General features: G+C 59.9%; 1 protein-coding gene across 2 annotated transcripts in view; it reads right to left on the reverse strand.

The window, feature by feature from the left end:
- The window catches only part of UNC5A (unc-5 netrin receptor A), a 58,636-nt gene that overhangs the window by 2,944 nt on the left and 38,465 nt on the right, over nucleotides 1-17,227 (reverse strand). The window contains exons 2-11 of one of the 2 annotated variants that reach the window (XM_019756090.3): nucleotides 12,360-12,581; nucleotides 6,997-7,140; nucleotides 6,651-6,754; nucleotides 6,345-6,525; nucleotides 5,564-5,731; nucleotides 4,877-5,041; nucleotides 3,612-3,800; nucleotides 3,203-3,505; nucleotides 489-576; nucleotides 87-255 (exon numbers count right to left, since the gene is read on the reverse strand). In XM_019756090.3, the coding sequence (XP_019611649.3) occupies nucleotides 87-255; nucleotides 489-576; nucleotides 3,203-3,505; nucleotides 3,612-3,800; nucleotides 4,877-5,041; nucleotides 5,564-5,731; nucleotides 6,345-6,525; nucleotides 6,651-6,754; nucleotides 6,997-7,140; nucleotides 12,360-12,581 (1,733 nt within the window). The remainder of the gene's footprint in view (nucleotides 1-86; nucleotides 256-488; nucleotides 577-3,202; nucleotides 3,506-3,611; nucleotides 3,801-4,876; nucleotides 5,042-5,563; nucleotides 5,732-6,344; nucleotides 6,526-6,650; nucleotides 6,755-6,996; nucleotides 7,141-12,359; nucleotides 12,582-17,227) is intronic. The other variant, XM_019756091.3, reaches the window with a different exon arrangement.

Below are 17,227 nucleotides of genomic sequence, written 5' to 3' on the forward strand. Positions count from 1 at the left end.
GGCTCAAGGGCCAGGTGGGAAGCCGGGTTCCACTTGGAGCCCTGCGCTGGTTCCCTTGGGTGGGCCATGGGGCCGTCCCTGCTTACCTCCCAGGTGCCCTCGCAGGATTGCTTTTTGAGGCGCAGGCTCCAGCTCTCAGGGCTGGGCTCCCCACAGTGGTCCATGGAGAGGATGACAGGCCGGGTTAGCAGGACACCGGGGGGCCCGCAGCTAACGATGGGACTCAGCAGGGTCTGACAGCCGGCTAGGGGCAACCTCAAGTGGGGAAATACAGGTGGGGAGGGAAAGGCATCAGTGGGCCGTCCTAGAATAGGGCAGGGCCGGGCGGGGGGTGGGAACAGGGCTGCAGAGCTTACAGGCAGCTGACCCCTGGCCCTCCCTCCCCCAGGCCAGACCAGGCCCCGCAGTGGGTGGGCAGGGGGCTTCGTGGTGACTGCAGGCAGGGGGCAGGACCCACCCAGCCCCAGCAGCAGGGCCCATGCCCACACCTCACATCCTCGGGCTTGTGCAGTGTGAGGTAGATCTCGTAGATCTTTCCACGGGGTATGGAATCTGGGGGGATGAGGAGGCTGATCCCTGGGGCAGAGCGGGAGGGGCGGGCTTAGCACCAGAGACACCAAACACCCCCCCTGCCAGCCCTACATGAGCCGCCCTTTGAGGACTGACAGACCCTGGCCTGGCCTGGGGACAGAGGTGCCACAGGGGCTGTCAGGCTATCCAACTACACACACACAGGCATGAAGCTGAATCACAGTGACCCTAAGAAAGGCTGAGGGGACTCAGATGGGAAAAGCATGCCCAGTTAGCCTGGGCACAGAAAACGCTGGAACAAAAGGTGCCAGGTATGCTGTAGCTACTTTCCCTGCCTCCGGCATAAAGTCCAGCTCCCTGGCCTGGCACCTAGGGCCCTTCACCGCTGGCCGCTACTGCCTTTCCAGCAGCATCTCCAGCCAAGTCTGTGCAGCATACTTGTCTTTCTGGAACCATTGCCCGGAACAAGGCTGGTGCCCCGCCCTCCTGCCCTGCTCAAGCTTCCCCCGCCTCTGTCGGCCCTGGCCACCTCCAGGCCACTCTCAGCCACCAGGTAGGACTTGGCTCCTCACTTGGCAGTGGCCCCCTGCAGGTGGGGCCGGGCCTTTAACAACCTTGCCCACTTTGGTAGCCCGCCCTGGTCTGGGGCCATCGATTCACCTGTCCCAGCGTCTTACAGGGGCAGCACCAGAAAGTGCTTGCTGAGGGGGAGTCGTTCCAGGGAAGAGGCAGTGGGGCAGGACATTTGAAGTCGGGGGCTAGGGAGTAGTTGTGGGGCTGGCGAGAGGTGGTTCTGCCCCCACTTCCTGCCCTTTTAGGATAGGGAGCCCCTACATTAGGAAGAGGGGGAGAAATTCTGTGACTTTACCCCACCATGTCCAAAAGCACAGGCACGCTCTCCAGAGAGGGTGACCAGGTAGGCTGATGGTAAGTCACCACCTCCCGGGAACTGCAGCCTGGCAGAGGGGAGCCAGTGATGGCATTTACTGCTACTGCTTCCTTCACCAGCCTGCACTGCCCCCGGTACAGCCAGCCAGTGTTAGTGACAGTCCCAGAGATCTGCGCATGAATGCTCTCTGTGGCAGAGGTTCACACCCCCCCCATTCTCATTCAATGAATGCTCATGCTGAGTACAGGTACTCAGGAAAGTGAGGGAAAACCACGAGCCCTGCTCTCATCAAGCACCAAGCCCAGCAAGGAGAGAGATGAGTGGATGGCAGTAAAAGGTGCTGGGTGCTGGAGGAGAGCGGGGGGAGCTGCAGCTCACCCACCCCACCAATGGTCACCGAGCACCCACTGCGTGCCTGTCCCTTTTTAAGAGCATGGCATGGCCCATCTCATGTCTTTATCCTGGCAGCTCTTTGGCAGGGATATGAGGCACAGAGAGGGAGGGCTGCCAGGCTAAGACCCGGTGCACGGGGGAGAGGGACTCGTGTGTGCAGAGGGCAGCACGGTGTACGTGGGGCGCTGAGAGCCTACATGGCTGCAATGTGCAGAAGTGTGCTTGGGAGGGGAGAGGCCACTGCAGCTGGCCAGCAGGGGACGGGCCATTGTGGCCTTGTCATGTGGGTTTTGCAAGGGGTACTGGAGAGCCCCAGAAAGGTTTCAAGCAAGGGAGGGACAAGATGAAGTGTGGCTTCACTGGGTGAATGCTAGGAGCTGTGAACCAGATGACCAGTAGGTGTTGCGAGGCAGTGGGAAAGACAGGAAGCAGGAGCGTGCAAGAGAAGTTGAGGAGGAAGAATGACAGGATGGGTGTGTGACTAAAGCTGGTGTAGAGGTGAGGAGGCAAGTGAAGAAGAGCAGGAGGTCACGGTGGCCCCGAGTTTCTGACTCCAACAACCCCACTGTGCTGTCCCTGAGGTGGGGAAAGCCGAGGAGCAGGAGCTCCTGGGGGAGGGTGGGAGACGGTGCTGTTTTAGGCACAAGGAATCTGAGCTGCTGTGAGACATCCAGATGGAGCTGCCCCGGAGGCAACTGGGTGTACGAATCTGTCACCCAGGAGAATGGCAGCTGGGGTTGGAGGCGTGGGAGTGATCTGCACAGACATAGCGACTAAAGCCACCGAGTGGGGGAGGGAGCTCTGATGAACACCTACATTTAGGGAACAGGCACCCGGAGCAGCTGGAGAGGGGCCAGGGGCCAAACAATCAGGACACGTGGGGTCATCTAAGCCGAGGGAACAGAGAATTTCAGGGTGGGAGTGACCAGCCACACCAGGGGCTTCCCCAAAAGGTGACCATGGAAAGGGTCCCCGGAGTCCATCAAGGTGTCTCAGGGACCCTGTTAGAGGGGTTTACATGAGGTGGTGGGTGGAGGAGCGCCCTGCCCAGGTGTTGGTCCTTTGCTATCTCTTCACCTGTTCCACATAGGGGCCCAGGGCCTGGACAGAGCCCGGCACACGCACACTGTCCGCTGTGTATGTGAATCCTATGGCCTAGGCCACAGAAGGGAGACAGCTAGGGCCAGGGCCTCCATGCTGGCCCCCTGCCAGCCATGACTGCATCCTCGTCCAAACTCTACCCCCTTTCCTTGCTGGCCTGGCTCAGCACTCGGGGTGAGGCTGAGCGGCACAGGGAAAACTTCCGGGCTGTCCCACCCTCCTCCATGAGGGACACGGAGGCTAATCTTGCCCCTTAGAGCTACCGGAGCACTCTGTGGCCCGTCCCACCTGTATGGGGGATCATCAGCCGGCCCCCGAGGAAGTTGAAGGTCCCATAGGCCATGTTGCTGGTGCCGCGTGGCAGGGAGCGGAAGTAGTTCTGGGTGGACAGGCGGGAGACGAAGTCCTCGGCCTCCGAGGTTGGTGAGCTGTGGTGCAGCGTGTGGCGGCCACCACTCAGCGGGCTGAGCAGGTGCCCATTGGTGAGCTGGAACTTGGGGCTGGGCCCGTCCTGCCGGGGACACAGGCTGCCCTGGTAGGTGGTGGTGGTGGTGCTGAGGTCTGGCTGGATGGTGAGCAGATGGGGGTTGTCTGCGGGATAAAGACAGACTCAGGGAATGGCAATGGGGATGGCCCTGTCTGGGCGACCCTGGCGTGGAGGCCCCAGGCAGGAGTGTTGGGGGCTGGAGCATCCCACCTGCTTTGCTGGGCTTGATGCTGACTGGCTGGAAGCCTGAAGTGAGGATGGACGAGTCGGCCACGTCCGAGTCCAGCCCCTCCTTCTTGCGGCAATAAACCAGGACGAGGACGAGCAGCAGCAGGAGGAGGCACACAGCCACCGCAATGAGGCCCACGTACAGGGCCACGTCCTCAGGCCCGGAAGTGGCTGCGGGAGAGAGCACGGCCTTGGGAGGGGCAGGGTGCAGGAGGCCGGGAAGGAGAGGTCAGCGGTCTCCACCCTAGGAGGATGAGGCCCCCACTCCTTGGGCAGCAGCACCGGTGGAGAGGTCAGCGGTCTCCACCCTAGGAGGATGAGGCCCCCACTCCTTGGGCAGCAGCACCGGTGGGGCAGTGGACACTAGCAGGGAGCGTGAAAGTCGGCACGTGTGTACCCCAGCCCTGCATCTGCCACCACCTTGCTGTGTCACTCGGAGCACGTTGCATCCCTCATAGGCTCCATTCAGGTTGAGGTGGCTGCTGCTGGAGAATGGAGGGGAGGAGACACTTCCCGGGCAGGCCTGGGGCCAGGCTGCTAGGCTGAACCCTGCTCTACTGGGGCCCAGGGCAGCGGGGGCTGGGAGGAGCATCCCAGATCCCCAAAGCAGGGGATTTGCTTCCTGGGGGGTCTGCCACTCTGGTTCTTGGCAGGTCCCTGACAGGGTTCTCCTAGTTGGCCTCTCCAGGCCTGGGGCAGGGCCCAGGAGGGGTGATTGACTGCTTGGAGGAAGCTGTATTGACTTTAGAAGGGCTTTGCATAATGGAAGAAATGTCCATCAGAAAGGAATTGACACAGGTAATTAGGTTTTTAATTGAAAGAATGGGGGAGGGTGTGTTCTAGAGAAAAAAAACCCAACAGAGATCTTTAATTGTTAGTTATGGCCTTGTAATTAACAGGCCTCACAAGCCCTGTGTCCCCACAGGACGTGCACGTGCACTTGGGGAATCGGCAGCAGGTGAAGCTGCGGGAGAGGAGGGGGAAGGGTTTGGGGACTGATCCTGGGTCCGTGTGTACACGGAAAGGCAAAGGCTCAAATGTACGATTGTCTTGGGACAGGCGCGGGAAGTACTGTGGTGTGCAGGGGCACATGTGTGGGTGTGTCAGGGATGGCAGGGGTCCCGGAGGGTCCTGAGCTTTGGAGAGGGAGTGGCAGGGGACTGACTCCCTTAGCCACCACCTCCCGAGGGCTGGGCAGGACCAACTCTGGCAAACTGAAGAGGACTCCCGGGGCAGAGAGGACTCACTGTGCACACAGAGATCGCTGGTGCAGTTGCGGGTGTCCAGGTCAGTGCCCCTGCACTCCTCGCCTCCGTTACGGGGCGCGGGGTCAGAGCACTCCCGGCTCCGCCAGTGGGTACAGTCCAGCCCACAGGCCGACCACTTGCTCCACGGGCTCCAGCTGCCGTCAACTAGATGCAAGACAGACACAGACAGAGAAGAGATGGTGTGGTCAGCCTGGGGGGCCAGCCCACGCTCTACGTGCAAGGCCAGGGCTAGTCCCGCTGGTCTGCACACCCTCTGGTGTCCAGCTGGCCTGGATGACACATGCTCATGACGGGAGGCGCATGATACTGGCCTGCTTAACTCTCCTCACACTAGGGGCCGTTCTGGCCCTGGGGCAGTGTGGGCTCTGGGTCCCACGATGGCCCTCCTGCAGCCTCAGGCTGAGCCCTGCCCCTGCCCCACACTGACTGTACCTGTCCTGACTGTACCTCAGTCCCTGGGACTCAGCCCCTCTGCTGAGGCTGAGCCGGACATGGACGGAGTTCTGCCTCCAGCACAGTGAACCCCATCTCGGCCTCGCACTTAGCCTGGCCCTGTGTGTGGGCAGGTGGGATGGAGCCATGGGGGGCAGGCTGGTGGGCAAGATGGAGCCAGGGTGCGGAGATGGTGTGGTGAGGAGCGATGCGGGAGGCGGCGGCCACTGGTACCTGGGCACAGGGTGGCGCAGGCTGTTTTCTGGACATTCTGCCCCTCACAGAAGGCGCCCCCGTTGAGAGGTGCCGGGTTGGTGCAGCTCCGGCTCCGTTTCTGCCAGCCGCGCCCACAGCTGGCGCTGCACACGGACCACTCAGTCCACGTCGACCACCCACCGTTCACTGGCCGGACAGAGAAGGACTGGGGTCAGGGAGTGGGGGGCTTCCTCAGACACGCTGGCCTAGGGGCCAGGGCAGGAAGGCACAGGGCCTGCGGCTGTGCTGGGAGGGAAGCCCTGGAGGGGAGGCCATGCTCTGCCCACTGCCCCTGGGCAGTGCCTGCTTCACAGCCCATTCTGCCAGCGGGTACTGCGGGCGTGCAGGGAAGCCAGCCCTAACTGCAGCTCCCAGGCCCTCTGGCTCACACCCCAGCCTTTCACAGGGGCAACTCCCGCACGCCCTCCCTGTGCCTGCTCCTGGGGGTGCCCAGGGCACTACTCCCCACCTGGGCTTGCCTTTCCTAGATTCCCTCTGTCCCCTCATTTCCCTCTGCACAACGCCCCATGCCCACAAGTAAGCCAAGGAATGGCCTGGCCACAGATGACCGCAAACCCGCCCCACACCTTTTCCCAGAAATGCCCCTCAGCCCCCTGACAGCCACAGCGAGCTCTCTGCCCTTCCCGGTCAGGCCACAGCCTGGCCCACCTGTCCCTGGCTCACTGGGGAGCCAGCCACAGTGCTGCCCTGAGGACACCTTCTGTGCCTCGCGCGCTGCCCTGCTGGTGCTGGGGCTCACCGTAGACAATGACGGCCGCGGAGGTGCTGCGACGGCGTGCCACGATGTTCTTGGCCACGCAGGTATAGTTGGCCGTGTCGGCCAGGCGGGCCTGTCGCACCACCAGGCTGTGCTCCCGTGTGATGTACACGTTGGGGTCCAGGGACGGGTCCACCAGGTCCTCGTTCCGGAGCCACTCCACCTGCGAGAGGGAGCCATGCTGCTGCACTGCCTGCCCACGCTAGCCCCACCGGGAGCAACAGTAGCCCCTGGGGGTTCAGCCCGGGGGGCTGGGCAGGCAGGACCCAAGCCTGGAGTCCCTCTCACCTCGGCCGGGGGGATGCCCTCTGGCGGGCGGCAGGGCAGCACGATGCCCTGCTCCAGGGACACCTCCTTGGCTAGTGGCTCCTGCTCGAAGTTCTTGCGTAAATCTGGGAGAAAAACAAGAGTTGTCCTCCAGCCTGAGTGCCTCACGCCTGGTCAGCCCAGCCAGCCTGTCCCCTGGTCTCACAGGGGCCATGACGCATGGTCGAAGGAAGCACCAAGTGCGCAGGGTCATAGGGGTGGCTGGGCAGTGTCCATAGGCACTTCCTCCTGGGGCTTTCTGACCAGACACCCTTCCCCAGTGACACCCCGGGGCCACCCCCGCCTGTGGGCCAAGCCCTGGACTCACAGGCAATGCGGATGTAAGCCTTCTGACTCTTGGTGGTGCCCGAGGAGCTCCAGGCCACGCACTGGCACCAGTATTCCTCCAGCCCGAACACCTTCTCCACCTGCTGCCTCGAGACATTGATGCGAACCTCCATGGCGGGCAGGCCTGGGGGCATGAGGGGCGGATTACCAGGGCCCTGGGCCACACAGACCCTCCCAGTCCCATCCTGATGACAGCAGACACAGGGGCAGCCCTCAGCCTGGAGGGAACTCTGGGGGACCCACAGGGAGCTCCGTTTATATCCCCTGAAGGCATGGAGGGGGAGGTTCTTAGCACTTCCACTCTATACTTTGTCACCCAAGGCCTGTCTTCCTGGATTCACTTACAAAAAGTCCCTAATGGGGCTTCATGTTGTTTCAGAGACCAGGGCACAGAGGAGCTTCTGGCAGCAGTGGCTGGCCTCCCAGGACCAGAGGCAGAGGGGTGGGACACACAGGTCAGCCCTAGGGGCCTTGTGGGTAAAAAGGGTGAGGAAAGATCTGGCTCAGCTTGCTGGGGGTTAGCAAGTGGATCCTGACATGTGATAATATAATAGCAGCTATTAACAATATAATTATAGCTATTACATAGTATGATAATAGACCCCTGGGCTTAGCAAGCAGTTCCCACATGCTGGTTTATTATCTTCCAACATCCACTGCTCCCACTCTATGGATGAGTAAACAGAGGCTCAGAGGGCGAGGGGCTTGTCATAGGTCCTCCTTCTATGGCTGTCTGAGTCTAAAGAATGTTCAAGATGTTCTATAGTCACCCTGGGGTGAGCTGGGGCTGCCCAGGCCATAGAGAGAATTGTTGGTGAAGGTAAGGGGGTGACCCACAGGGGAGGATGCCCTGTGATGGGTATTGGGACCATCTGGGCTGGGAAGACCCCTCTCAAGAATGAACCGAGCCCTCTGCCCTTGGCCACTCTGGGACCCAGGTACGGGGGATGCGGGGGCAGGTCTGAGACCTTGTGAGGACCCAGAAGTCCTCAGATGGTAGCCCCGGTCCTCCAGCCTCCTGGCCCTCAGCCAGAACCAGTGTCCCAGGAGTGAGAAAAGACTGTTTGTTTCCAATTTCTCCTCCCCCTGACCCCAATTTCCCTCGGGTCATTGGCTTATCAGAAAGAGGGAGAGAGTCCCGGCAGCAATGTGTTTCCATTGTTAACAGAGAAATTCAATTAGAGCTGCATTGCAGGAGGAACAGCGGCCCAGCTGAGCAGGGAGGCTGTTTTCTCTCTTAGTTTCTCTAACGTGTCTTTCCCTGACCCCTGCCTACACCCCTCCTTGCGAGTCTTTCAGGCTCCCACACTGGACCCCCAGACTTTTCTACCACTCACCCTTGCCCTGGGAGTTCTCACAGGAAACTGGGGGTGGATGTTGCCTCTGGCTGAAGCCTTATCAGGGGTTCACTGGGCGTGGGATGAGGGCTGAGAACCAAGCGTCCCTCACAGAGTCTGTCTGTAGAAGGGACCCTGGGCACCAGCCTTCTGTCAAGCACACCGAGTCTTGGAGCAGCTGAGGATAAGCCATGCACATGCTCAGGTGGAGCCCTCCAGAACATTCTCAACTGGGAACTTTTTCTCCTGGTGGGCAGGTCTACGGGCCACTCCATCCCCTTGGGGGCGGGGGATAGGGGAGCTCCCGCACCAACCTGCAAATCGGCCTAGGAGAAAAGCTCTAAATTTAAGCACCCTATTTCTTTATCCCTGACTCCTCCCACTTCTGTCCTGCCCCCGTTTCATCTCCTTCCTGCTGCCATGAATGAAGACCAAGTTTGTCTGCCTCGTCCCACCTCTAGGCAGCGCCCTTGAGCCCCACAAGCTCCCGGAGGGCAGAGGACCCAGGGGGAGACCCAAACCCTGCTCTGCCCCATCATTGAGGTGAGGGGCTGCATCCTCCACTCTGCAGGTCACCTGGTAGCCAGGCTCCTGGGAGCAGTTTCTGGACATGGCTGTGTCTGCACCTGCCTAGCAAACGTGAGCAGATGCCAGCCTTGGGGAAGGGTGGGGAGGAAGGAGGAGTCCCTGCTGGCCCAGGAGCATGTGGGGTGTGAGCGGCTGTGACAATGCCATGGGCACATGGGAGATGTGATGGGGAGCTGTGCTGAGTATTTCTGGGAGGTTGAGGGTTGGCGGGGTGGGGGCGGGGGTTCTGAGGCCAAGCTGGGGCTGAGGTTCTCACCTTCTCACCAATCTACATCTCATACCCAATCAGTTTGTGTAACACACAATAAAGTATACTCCCAGACTGGACTCTGAAGCCTGGCTCAGCAAATTTCAGGCTTTTACAGCATCAGCAGGTTTTGGGTTGAGGGTTTTCAGGCTTTGGTCCCTAACCCCTGGCCCTCCGGATGGGGAATAGGGGCAAGGGATGGGGAGATAAGGGTGTTCACTCTTGGGGAGTCCACCTCCAGCCCACACAGGAATGGGTACAGCCGCAGATCTGGGTTGACTTCCGATTGCTGTCATACTTGCCTGACCACAGAATATTTCTGGGTCAGCGTCTTTGGTCTGTGTGTCGGCATGGTACCACAGTTGTGACATCTGTTTGTGGGTAAGGGAAGCCTATCTCTGCATCTCCAAGCAGTCAATGGCTTTGGGTTAAGAAATCAATAAGATCAATGAAAACTCAGACGTGCTGGCCACGGGAGGCCTGAGGTTGGATGTTGAGGGTAGGAGAGGGCCCTGGTGGTTACAGGTGGGACATGTCCCCGTGAGCTCTGCTGCTTGTCTGGCTTGAAGGGAGCAAGGCCTGTTGGGGACTATAGGCTGGGGGCTCTGTGTGCACGCTGGGCCTGGGTTTCAGCCAAGCCATGGTCCCAGGCCTCATGCTTGCAGGAGACAAGGAGGGGTGTGTGTGGGGAGCCCCGAGGGGAAGGCTGGGAGCAGCAGGGCGCTAGGCTGGCCTGGGGCCTCCCAGAGGTTCCAGGGCAGACCCTCAATGCTGCAGAAAAGCAGGTCTCTGGCTGTCGCTTCCTCCCCCTTACCTGTGCTTTCCCTGGGGGACCTGCGACAGCAGTGGGGAGACTCATTATGGCCCTGGGTGTCGGGTGGGGAGAGAGGAAAGGCCTGGAGCTGAGCTCTGACTGGGTATGTGAGATCTCATGGCTTCCCCCACCAACTTGCAAGGGCGCTCTCCTCATCCCCATTTACAGATGAAGAAACTGAGGCTCACAAAGGGGAGGGGACTTACCTGGGAGGGGTAGACCCTCCCACTGGGACAATGTGGGCCCCAAAGCTGCCCACGTGAGCAGGAGGGTTCTGGCAGCTCTCCTGGGTAACGTAAGCAGAAGCTCTGGGAAGTGCTTAGGGGGCCATGGACTCTCTTGGGCCACACAAGTCATTGTTCCTCCCAAGGGTGGCGGGCAAAGCAGGGCCACCTGCTCCAAGAGTCTTGGGGGCTGAATTTTTAGCCCCTAACTTAGCCCCAGGCCCAGCACAGAGCAGCTGCTCAACTAACACCTGAGGACTGCAGGAAGGAAGCTGCCAGCATTGCACTGTGTAGGCCAGGGCCCTGCCGGGATCAAGGGCCTGGGCAGGAATCACTGACGGGAAAGGGGTGCGGGCAGGGGGAGGACTGACATTTGTGGGGAAGACCAGCCCCTGCTGACCCTGGTAGGGGAGGAGGGTGACTTCTGCGGTCAGAATGCGTGGTTGGAGCCCTTTTGTGTCCCTGGAGGAGTCAGAGCCAAGGCCTCCATCCCGTCTGTAACGACAGGCTGGTTCTGAGGACCAAATCACACCTGGCCTGAATTCAGGACTTGTCGGCTCACATCCAGGTTACTGTGAGAGCTTCCATTTCTGCTGGGCAGAAATGGCTGTCCTCCAGCCTCCCTCTGCCCAGCACCAACTTCCCACAGTGCAAGTCTGGCGACAGCCTCCTGCCTATGCCTGGGCCCATTTCTCCCACCCCAATCTGGCCCCATGGCTGGCCTGTCATTCCTACTTCAGCACTTCTGGCCCTTGGCCTGGGAAATGCTGGTCCGAGGTGGTCTTAAGACTGAACTTAGATGGTACTCTCCTCTGGGATCCTTCTCGGGTCACCTAGTGCCTTCTGCCTGAAGTATGGGCCACCCCTGTGGGCCTGCTGTCCCCTGCCTGCCTTGGCATCAGTGTGAGTTGTCCTGGGTGCAGCCTGCCTGTCCCCGGCTGCACTATGGCTCTGGCCTCACCCTGGTGGCTGTATACCCCACAGGGAGTGTGTGCTGTATATCTCAGGCTGGCTGAGGTGTCCAGGAAAAGGGGCTCAGGACTTTACCCGAGGGCTCCACAAAGCATGAAGGCTAAGGAAGAGGAAATAAGCTTAACTGGGCTCCAGTTAGTGAGGAGGAGAGGCTGTTGTCAGCTCCACCCGCCTGCTGGTGGGGAATGCTGGTCCCCATGGCCCACCTGAAGCCGATGGCCAGGCTGGGGGCAGGGCATGGGGTGTCCCACAGAAGAGGCCCTTCTTGGGTCTGCTCACTGCCTGGAAACCCCTCCCTCCACATCTCCACCGAGTCCCACTGGTTCCCCCTCCCCAGCATCTCTGGATCTGCCCCTCCCTCCAGGCCCCCTACACTGGCCCCCGAATGTCACCCACAGGTCTGTCCACGTCATTCTACAGCTTGAAACCCTATGGGACTGTGACCTCACTCCAGAGCTGAATGGGTGAGGCTCCCAGATGGCACCACTGCCCCCTGTGCCCACTCCCTGCTGACCCCCAACCTGCACACCGCTCATCTGCCGCCAGGTCTTTGTTGTGCCGCGTCCCTTGCCTGGGGCGACCTCTTCTCTTCCTGACCAGTTACCATGCCCCTTCTGCTTCCATGTCACCTCCACTAGGCAGCCTTGGTCCTGCTGTCCTCTGGCTGCCACAGCTCCTAGGACTCGCTGAGAGGTCACCAGGCTGCCCCCCTCTCTGCGGGGCTGTGTCCCTAGCACAGAGCCGGTGCTCAGGGAATGTGTGAATGAATAAGTGAATGAACGAACGAATGGACGCAAAAATTAAACAATCAGAGTGTGAGGTCCCTGAGCTCTTCGATCATCTGGGACCCACTCCCTCCAACTCCGCTTTCTTTGTTGGCATGGCTGTCCAGGCCCTGCTCAGGCTCAGATACAGCCCCTCTATTCTGGGCCCCCTGGGGCATTTTCCGGGGCTTCCCTCTTACTCCCTCACCATTCTGTAAGGCCTCCCAGGGCAGGCCTTGGTATATATACAGGGGCTGGAGGTGTGGGCTCCTGCCTCTCCTGGGGACCTGGTCGCATCGTGGCCTCCTGCTCACAGGCATGCAGCCAGCCCCACAGGGCCCTCTCTGGATCTCCACGTCATGTGGCCCCGCCCACCGCCCTGCCCCACCCGCCTCACCGCTGCTCCCGTCAGTGCTGCGCTCGATCACGTGGTCCACCTGGCGCACCCACTCCCCGTTGCACTTGAAGAAGATCTGCGTGGCAGGTGTAGCCTTGCACGCCAGCAGCACTGGCTTGTTCTTGACGATGTACACGTCCTCGGGCTCCACCAGGAAGTGGGGAAGCAGGTCTGGGTTGGCACCGGGCACCGGGTTGGCCACCGTGGCACTCTGCTGAGCACCTGCAACAGGGCAAGGGGGGAAACTGAGCCAGGCCTCTGGCCCTCAGGGAGCTCCCTGCCCGTTCAGGGGTGGGGCTGGGCCATGGGAGCCAGCTGGTGGGGTCCGTGGGAGGAGTGAGGCCAGGCTGCCTCCCGCTTCCAGCCTGGCAATGTGGATTGCCAAATGCACCCTCCCAAGCCTGACTGTCTCCCTCTGTAAAGTGGGGGAAGAGGCAGCCCCCCCCACACACTTCTGAAGACTGTGGAGAGATGAATGAGACAAGGGCGGCAGCAACCCAGCTCATTATGTCCCTGGTAGGAGTTCAGGGATCTGGTGAGGCAACCCAGCACCCTGGGGGTCCAGGGGAAAGCTGGGGGGAGGACCCCTGCAGGACAGGATTCCCTTCCTCTGGTGCTCTGGCTGCCTCCAGGCTGCTGCCAGGTCCATCCCTATTCCTGGCCCCTCATTCACTAGCTGCTCAGAAAATACCAAGTGAAGAAAACAGTGAGGTCGCAGAGCTACGGGAGAGGCCCCAGGGAGGGCCATGGGGGTGGGCCTGGACTGCCGGTGGGCTCCGCAGGATGGGAGCCAGAACAGTGTCTGGGAGCCTGAGGGCCTGGGCCACGCCCCACCCTTCAAGGAGACCTGGATATGGGTTTCCTTCTAATTTTAACTGAAAACCACAACCATCCCACAAGTCATTTGTTGCTAATTACACAGGTAATTGGCTCTGAGGCTTTGGCAGAGGTAAACCTTACAGCAGCCTGACAGGCTGCTGGACCAGCAGGACTGCTGAGAGGGAGGGGGTGAAGGGGGGGAGGATGGAGTGGGGACATCCTCAGCCTCCCCACCCAGCTGCCCATCAAACAGCCCCCTGACGACCTGGCCTCCCTCAGGGCTGCGGTGATGTCCCCACCAGCATACTCACAGTCCACATGTGCCTCTGTGCAAAAAGAGAAAAACTTGGCTTCAGAGACCCACTCTGCTCCCTGCTAGTGGTAACCTTGGGCAAACTACCCTTTTGTCATCTGTGCTATGGAGGGTTCTGTCTGCCTGTCGGGGCAGCTGCCTGGCTCTACTACCCTCTCCACAGGCAGTCTCAAACCCACAGAGGGCTTCTAACAGGAAGGCCTGGCTTCTTGGGCCTGGACCCAGCCCCCAGGGGGCATCCACACTGCCCTTGTTTCCTGCCTGCTCAGGAACCCTCTCTTTCTAAGGTGGCAGTCAGCCCCCTCCCCCGCCAAGATTGTGATTTGGGGGAGGGGATTTGTGTCTGGTCCTGTAGCCTCCTGGGCCGGGCAGGTGAGCTGAGAATGCCTGCCCAGAGGCTGAGAAACCTGGTGTGGCTTCAGGCAAGCTCCCCTTCCCGCCCCCGCCCCCTGCCTTCCCCCACCAGCCTGTTTCCACTCCTGCGGAATGAGGAGATGGTACCCAATACTTAGGGCTGTTGTGAGGATGAAATGAAAAAACGGCACTTCGCACGTGCTCAATGAATGTTGGCTGCTGTCAGGACCCACTGGTTTTGCACTGACGATGCCAAAGGTTTTCATCTCCTTCAGCTCAGTAATCCTTATAGCATTCTCTTCAGGGGTAGGGGCTGATGAGGAAACTGAGGCACAGAACTGGCAGGTGTGTTGCCCTCAGGATGGGGGTGGGGTGGGGATGCAAGCAGAAGGGAAGAGCCATCTGGACATCTTATAAGTGGGGACTCTGAGGCCTGAGAGGGAGTCACTTTCCCCAGACAGCCCAGCTCTGGCCCTGGACTCACACAGTGTCCGGAAAGCCTTATGTCCCTTTTGTTATTGCTCTTCACAGTCACTCAGCAGTCACTTGCCGCCCCTGATTCAGACAGCAGGCTCAGCGAGGTTAGGGCTGCATCGGGCTCAGGATGCAAGGTCTAGAGAATGAATTGGATGGCGAGCTCCCAAGGCTGGGCCTGGAGTGGGGGGCTGGTAGGTCCAGTGGCCTCTAGACATTTATAGGGGAAACCACAGCATCTCTGTGGACCCTGGGGGCCAAACTGGATCCCTTAGTAGGGACCCCAGGGGGCTCAGGGCAGTTGTCATAGGCTCTAGAAAGGTGTGGGAGCCCCAGTAGCAGGTACTGGGCCTGCCCGGGCCTCACCTTGCAGAGGCTCAATGCGATGGCCTGTGCCAGCCTACTGGCAGGAGGCTAGGTGGGCAGGGGTACTGGCTTAGGGTGTGAGCAGGGGGTGGGTGCGTGGCCCTCCAGCCTCCCTATCGATCAGCGTACCAAGCACTGCTCGCGTCATCTGCCCGCTGAACCCAGCACAATCCCTCATGTCTGCGTTTAACTGCTAATGAAAAATAAATGTACTGTGACCAATAAGGGACATAGCTCACTTCTCCAGGGCCTCCGTCATGCCACGTTGGCACGGCCTTCCCTCCCTACCCCGGGGGGTACATTTATCGGGTGGAACCCAATGGGTACCCTCCAGGTTACAGCTATGCCTTCTAGCAAGGACACTCTAAGGGCATGGGGTGGGGGTAAATTCAGACCCCACTGGATGTCCTCGTGGGGCTACAGAAGCTGACTGGGCAGCCACAGCTGGCTTCCCCTCCCTCTGACCCCTGCGCCTTCTGTGTGACCTTCACCCTTGTGGGCAGCACCGGCAATCTGCCAGATGCCTCACTGTCCCAGTTAGGCCCAGTGTGAACTTTGGGTCTCTCCCCACCACGTCGCAGACCAGTAGACTGAGTATTCTTTCTCTCTGACGTGAATCCCATACTCGTCTAACACAGACAACAAGCTCACTACCAAATGATCCAGGATCCTTTCAACAGGGCAAGAACTCTCTAGTTCGCCAAAGTCCCCGCCACTCCCTATTGCTGCAACCCAGGCCTGCTTCTTCTATTTCTGTTTGCTGCCTGGCTTCCATGGGCATTTCAGGACAGCACCAAACGCTTTTGGCTGGTATCCCTGGGCCTTCCGTTCTGGCTCAGACACCTGGCCAGCTTCCCTGTGCAAAAAGCCCACTGGTCCCTCCAAGGCACTGCCTCCCACCTCCAGGTCTCTGCCCAAAACACCCTTCTCTCTAAAACACCCTTCCTTCCTCCTCTGCCAACACTTTCCTACCTTCTCAGGGACCAGCTCCGCTGTCACTTCCTCTGGAAACAGGGGTTCCCCCACCTCATTCTTCCAGGAAACCATACATACTGTTAGTCCTCTCTGCATCGGGCCCTGTCATCACTGGTGCTATAGTTGTCACCACAGGAGAAGCAAGCGAGTGGTGGACCCGCCCCATCTGGGAACCTTTACCCAGCCTTCAAGTTTCAGCAAATGTGCTACCTCCTTCAGGAGGTCTTCCTGGATCTATACTCTTTGTCACCTGCCCGAGTGTCCATCCTGTCCCCTGAGCCTTCTTCCAGGGTGCACGTCACATTCAGGACGGGGGTGGATTTGTTTGCACACTGCCTCTGCTCAGGGCAGGAGCCCAGGTCCGGCCTGGATACTGATGGAATATTTGTAGAGTGATTGAGTGACCACCTCTCCTTCTCCCTTGAATTTCAGAAGATCTGCCCAAGGGTGGCCCTTTTACTCTTGTTCTGCAGGGAGACCCTGAGGGTCACAGAGCAGCCCACAGGCACATTGTGCAGGGAGAGGGCTCTGCACTCCAGGCTGCCCCCACCACATCCTGACACGTTACTGCTCTGAGACTGAGCCCCCCTTTTCTCACCTGCAGTCTGGGATGACAAGGCTTGCCTGTGTAACTCTGAGGCCCAGGATGGGTGTGAAAGTGCTTTCAAATGTTTTATTTTTAAAGGCACCACAAAAATATGAGGTGTGATTAATCAAGCTATTAATGAACTCATATTTACTGAGTGAGGGCTCGGTCCCTGGGAGTGGGGCAGGAGGGGTGGGGGCAGGGTGTCACACCGCTGCTTCCCAAGAGCAGCCCTGCCCGGACCCCGCCCACCACCTGCTCCTCTCACCTCCCAACAGCCCAGCCAAGGGCCATGGCTAGGGGGCCGCAAGTCCCTGTTTTTTCTACTTCCCTGAGAATGTTCTGGATTTGAAATGGGGTGGAGGAGGGTGCTGGGGGCCCAGCAGTCCGCATTTTTCTCCAGCCTGACCCTCTCCTGGCAGCTCACGCAGAACTGAACCCCGGCGCCCTGGGCGTCCACGGTCCCAGCTGGCCTTGTCTGGAGATGTGCGTTTCGTGGGTGCTCTTGGGGCCTGAGTGTTGCGCTCCACAGGCCCAGGCAGGGAGAGCAGAGAGCCATAGGCTAAAAGGCCATGGCCTTCGCCTGGTGTCGGAGGCTTGCAGTGGCCCAGGACCTGAGCTGCCACTTGGCCTTGCCTCTAGGGCCCCCTCCCTGTGCATTCTGTGGGGTGACATTTTGACTGTTGGCAATTCCTCAAGGGCTTGTGTACATTCTGTTCCCAGCTCTGCCCCCTCCTGCTTTGGCTAACAGCACCTGATTTTCTGCAGGGAATGCCCCACCCCCAGGTGGGATGACCCTATCTCTGACCCTAAAGGTGGGCATAGGACACTGTCTGGTTCCCAGATGGGCAGATCACCCCATCCCCACAGATGGGATTCCAGGATTTGGGTTGAGCTGCCGGGAAGGGAGTACCCCTTTCTATTGTTCCAGCGTTGCAGGCCACAGGGAGGCCAGGTGAAAGTGGAGGCTGTGCAGGGGTC

This window comes from Rhinolophus sinicus, chromosome 5 (assembly GCF_057876585.1).
Source record: "Rhinolophus sinicus isolate RSI-liver-muscle chromosome 5, RSI-T2T, whole genome shotgun sequence".
Taxonomy (NCBI): Eukaryota; Metazoa; Chordata; class Mammalia; order Chiroptera; family Rhinolophidae; genus Rhinolophus; species Rhinolophus sinicus.